General features: G+C 40.8%; 1 protein-coding gene across 1 annotated transcript in view; it reads left to right on the top strand.

Annotated features, from left to right (window-relative positions):
* The first annotated feature begins 288 nt into the window (after positions 1-288).
* Positions 289-5429, top strand: part of MDH1B (malate dehydrogenase 1B) — an 8157-nt gene continuing 3016 nt past the window's right edge. Inside the window, exons 1-5 of the mRNA XM_010167620.2 lie at positions 289-419; positions 1721-1855; positions 2018-2160; positions 2824-3326; positions 4360-4501. Of these exons, the coding sequence (XP_010165922.2) occupies positions 2039-2160; positions 2824-3326; positions 4360-4501 (767 nt within the window). The 5' untranslated portion in view covers positions 289-419; positions 1721-1855; positions 2018-2038. The remainder of the gene's footprint in view (positions 420-1720; positions 1856-2017; positions 2161-2823; positions 3327-4359; positions 4502-5429) is intronic.

Below are 5429 nucleotides of genomic sequence, written 5' to 3'. Positions count from 1 at the left end.
GGCCCCTGCCTCGGCCGTTTCCCCGTCAGCCGCCTAGCCCCATCAGTGAGGTCGTGAGGCCTCTCTCTGCTGCTGCTCCCCACCCGGGACAGCTTAAAGGCTGGCTGAAAAAACTGTTTCATCTCTGAAATTATCCTTTCTTTGCGGGCTCACGCGCCTGACCTGTTACTTTCTGGGAACTCGGGGGGTGCTGGTTACCTAAGACTCTCTTTGAGTTGGAAGAGCTGTAAAATGTTTGGCCTGTTAAGCCCTTATCGGTCAACGTCACAAAATGTTCCCTTTGCCATGTTGTCGCTGTGTTCACAGGTAAGGCAAACTGCCCTTACTATGCCAAAGCTGAACTCCTGGCTGACTATCTCCAGGCTAACCTGCCAAACTTCAGGGTTCACAAGATCACTCAGCACCCTGACAAATGGGAGGTAAGGGATAATAAGTCAAGTTGGTAGATGTCCTGGTGCTCTACAGAGCCAGGAATGTGCTTGTCTGTAGTATGTATTTTCTTGTCCTCTATTAGCGTCGTGATCGGGGGTAAAGGGGCTGCAAAAGCAGCTTTGGCTACAAGAGCCAGCCAGAGGAAAGGTTTGAATGCTGTGAGGGACTGGCATTCTCGTGAGTCTTACTACAGATGCTGGGCACAAAATGAAGGCCAGCCTAAAGCTGTGTTTTGTCAGTAAGAAGTTCAAGTTTATTGGTTTTTTATTACGTATAAATGGCTGCTCAGCCTGTAAATGTTTTGCACACTGTGATTGCATATGCCTTCAGAGTTGTCACCTGTCAAGAGCATTTCTGGCATTCAAGGACTTTGAATTGCAATGGAAGTATGAAATTAAATGTCACATATCCATTTACAATGTGGATGGGCCTTTCTTTCATGTTGCCATGTCTGCACTGTAGTCCCTATATGGAACTGAAAAAACTGCAGTATTACTTCATGAGATAGACAGTACTAGGATGTTTATTACCTCTTACCTTTTGCTTGACACCTCAGCCAAGTAACTCAAATAGTTAAGTAATTAACCTCTGCAGCTTACTTATCTTCTGCAGCTAAATAGAATCATAGAATCATAGAATAGTTTGGGTTGGAAGGGACCTTAAAGATCATCTAGTTCCAACCCCCCTGCCATCAGCAGGGACACCTTCCACTAGACCAAGTTGGTCGTCCAGCCTGGCCTTGAACACTTTCAGGGAGGGGGCATCCACAACTTCTCTGGGTAAACTGTTCCAGTGTCTGACCACCCTCACAGTAATTTCTTCCTAATATCTAATCTAAACCCACCCTCTTCCAGTTTGAAGCCATTACCCCTTGTTCTGTCATTAACCGCCTTTGTAAAAAGTCCCTCCTCAGCTTTCTTGTAGGCCCCTTCAGGAACTGGAAGGCCTCTATAAGCTCTCCCCAGAGCCTTCTTTTTGCCAGGCTGAACAGCCCCAAGTCTTCAGATTACTCACTGCTTCATAACATTGCTATCTTTAATACCATTAAGACCACTGAGCAAAATTACAGCAGTAAAATCAAGCAGAAGTAAGACCTTTTGCTTTTTTGCTGAGGTATCACAATGTATCACCATGCCTCACTTTGTGTTACTCCCCCATGTTGCACACACTGGTACATACATTGTGAATCACCTTGTAATTATGTATTGAAAGGAAATAATAGGAATGTTTATAGCTGTAAAATTTGTGAAAAAGTATTAAAACCTTTTGGTGGGGATGTTTACATTAGCAGTGGCTTCATGACATTTGTGAAAAGAATGGATGGGAACACAGACGGTCTCCTATCATTTGGAGAGAATTGTTGGACCGTGGAGGGAAGGGTCTGCTCCTGGGAGGAGTTAATGATTTTCTGGAATATGCCCAGGTAATGAGCTGCCTTTAATACTGCAAACCCGTATTTTACATTTTCTTATAGCATTGTTGTTCTTTATTCCCCCTTCAAATGCAAAATAAAACTATCCTTTCCAGTGTTACCTTGGTCTGTTTGGGTTGTCATTTGATTAGAGATCATCCTTTTCATTCCTAGCGCTATTACGGCATCACCTCAATGATGTTGAGTGAGGAAATGTTAGACATTGCTGAGGAGAACCTGCAGGCACATATTGAGATTGAAAAAGAGGAGGAAGAGATTAAAAGTCTTATCAAGCCTTTGCATATCTGGATCACCAGGTGAGAGTAAAAATAATATCTATGAAGTTTCACTCAGCTTCAGAAGAATGCACTTTTTCCTATCACATGTAGCAGGTGTAACCATCTGCAGTTATACACGAATCCCTGTAATTTGCTGATTTGAATTAGGTTCTGTGCCCCTCACTATGAGCATTCAGTACATAATTCAGAAATTGTACTTACTTTTGTAACATTGTGCACCAGTTTAAGTGAGGGATGTGAACAGGCACCATTTAGACCCCAGATGACCTCAGGGAAAAGCAAGTATTTACAAAATAAGCTAGGAATTTTGTAGTGCAGCTATCTTGCATTAAATGTTTTTGGAAATATTTAAATAAGAAAAGTCTCTTGCAGTTGGAAGATTTGGAAATTTCTGTATTTCTGGTAGTCCTAACAGAGCACCTTAAAAATATGTGCTTCTTTAAAGACACTGAGTTTTAAGTGACAGTATCAGCTGAAATGTGTACGATGGAGAAACCTTCAAATGAAAGGAGGACCCAACTTTTTAAATTTTTAACCTGTTAAAATGACAGAAAGAGCAATAAAAGTAATGGTCTACTTAAACATAATCAAATGCAAAAGAAAGATCTTTGTGTATATTTATGTAATACTTCCAAACTAGCAGTGGTTAGTCATTAACTTTTTATATCCTTCCCTTATCAGTGCATCAACTCCAATCTGTTATCAGCTGATCCCTCTGCTGGCAAATGGAGAAGTGTTTGGGATGACCACAGAAATCAGTATCCATTTGCTTGACAGTGAGCAGTTTAAGGAAGTTCTTTGTGGTATTGTAATGGAAGCTGAAGACATGGCGTTCCCACTCCTCCGCAGTATTTCAGAGCACACTGAAATAGATAAGGCTTTTATTCAAGCCGATGTTGTCATTGTTCTTGATGATGTCCTCTTAAACCGTGAAGTGCAGTCCCTTGAGAACTGCATCAGAGAAGTGAGTGAGATCTGCCAAGTGTACGCTCCCCTGATTGAGAAGAATGCCAAGAGTGAAGTCAGAGTAATTTCATCAGGAAAAACCTTTCTAAACCTTAAGGCGATGCTGATTATGACATACGGCCCAGCCATTAAGCCTGAAAATGTCATTGCCATTGCAACATCCTGGGAAAGTGCAGCTAAAGCCATGCTGGCCAGGAAGCTGAATATGAATGCAGCAGGTGAATATTTATGTGTTCTGGTAGCATTTGGGGAATTCAGTGGATGGACACCTTTGAGAGTACATATTTCATTGCAGAACATGGTTGATGTGCACGCAGAAACGCAAGCACAGCAGTGCACCCGCGGAATTGCATGTACAGAAAGGCAGGGTGTGACCAGCAGGTGCTACCGTTCTCTGTGCATACTGCTGTCTGGATCTGTGCCTGATCCCCTGAATGTCAATACTTTTGCTAACTCTTGGACGCAGCCTTGCCATTCTGGTGTGTATTTCATGCTGACAATATATTAAGGACTGAGCTGCATTGCATATCAGGAACTAGGACTTCAAGATTGCATTTGCACTCTGCAGCACATTGTTATTTTGGAGACACACAAAGTAGCTGTGAATAAACACGACAACTTACTGCTGTGCAGATAATGATGGTATAGTACAACTGTGTTGTAGCATTATTTCTGGGTTAATTAGCTTGTTTTTTCAGGTCAGTTGTTAGAGCGCAGTTATATTTGTGTGGTTCTGCACTGCATAGCAAAGGTGTGCTCCAACAGCCTCCTCAGCATCAGGATTCTCTCAGTGTTGCAGGGATAGTGACTGGTCATCAATGATAGGTCTAGATATTTTGGAACCTGATACAATAGAAAGTAGGCTACTAGGCTGAGTAGCCTATCAGCAGCTTACCTGAGAAATTCCTTCTGCACCAAAGCAGGTAGATCTTTTTTAAAAAAATTAATTTTGCTGTTAGGCATTCTATATTTGCATGTACAGGATTTTAAAAGGAAAATTGCTGTATGTTTGCAATATGATTTGTTTTGGTTTTTAACAGCTAAGTATTTACTAGGTTTTGATGAGGTTTCATATGTTATGGAGAACCTTGTTGCATTTTTCACATCAAATAATTTCTGCTATCAAGGCAGGATACTGAATTGAAAGATTATTTATCTAGAAAGGGACTTATGAAGGTCATCTAGTCCAGCCTACCTTGTGAAAATATTTGTCTGTATCTTCATTAAACTATGCATTTTCCTCTGTTACAGGAGTTAAAGATGTGATTGTTTGGGGAAATATTACTGGCTGCAACTACATTGATTTGTCACATGCAAAACTTTACGGATATGATTGTGCTATTTGGGGCCCAGCTAATTTTCCACGTCCTTTGTTGAATATGATTTATGATAGGTACAGTACAGATTTATTTTTTTAAAGTAAAACTAAATAACTGCTTTTAATCCATGTTTATCTGAACTGCTTAATAAACATCAAGAAAGGTTTTCATTTTCAAGATTCGTCTTTACTGATAGCACTGTATATAAAGGAAAACTCAAGCTGAAGTACCCGGTCTGCAAAAGAAGCTATTTCCTAGTGCTATTCATCATTCTGATTCTCCTGCCAGCTTTGTTTATAACTATATTTTCCTATGTATTAAATGTGTTTCTCTGCTATCACATCATGAGCAGCCTATAAGAAGTAATAAAAGTATAGATAGTGACTTAGATGTCTAGTATGCATGAGGAAACTTTTAAATAATACTAAACATCTATCTGCATCTTCCATTGAACATATGGCCTGAGCACACTGAAGTCATCAGTTACTGAAAACAGACTATTGGTTAACATTTGTGAAAAGGTTACCTGGCACTAGGTAGCTTCTTGTGGAAAGAGAAGTAGCAGAGAAAGGATGGGTGCAGTGAGAGGGCAGCAGGCGTGACGTGCACTCAGGCCTGGCTATATGGAGCTCCCACTCTGGTCTAAGCCTAGCGTTTAGTGGACAGCAGAGATTTCTTTTGTTCTGTACCTGAGCTGTGCCTAGCACAGGGGAATTGCAGTTCATGGCTGGGTTCTTACATAAGATGGTAATACATATAGGTAATAATAATAGAGGTTATGACTTGAGTAAATGACCCAACTTGCAGAGAGAAGTAGTGCTTGTGCTACCTTTTAAGCTACTTTTTGTTAGGCCCTGTTTTTTCTCTCTCTAAGTGCCTTGCCATCAGCGGTGAAATTTGAATAAGTTTTGACTGTTTTCCTCCCTCAGGTTTAGTTCTTTTTTCCTATAGAAAACTATTCTTCCTGCAGTCATCCTAGTTTTTACTTCCTTCTTTCCCTCC

This window comes from Antrostomus carolinensis, unplaced genomic scaffold (genome assembly GCF_000700745.2).
Source record: "Antrostomus carolinensis isolate BGI_N321 unplaced genomic scaffold, ASM70074v2 scaffold13905, whole genome shotgun sequence".
Lineage (NCBI taxonomy): Eukaryota > Metazoa > Chordata > Aves > Caprimulgiformes > Caprimulgidae > Antrostomus > Antrostomus carolinensis.
The sequence above is the reverse complement of the archived record's forward strand: the minus strand, read 5'-3'. Positions and strand labels throughout refer to the sequence as shown.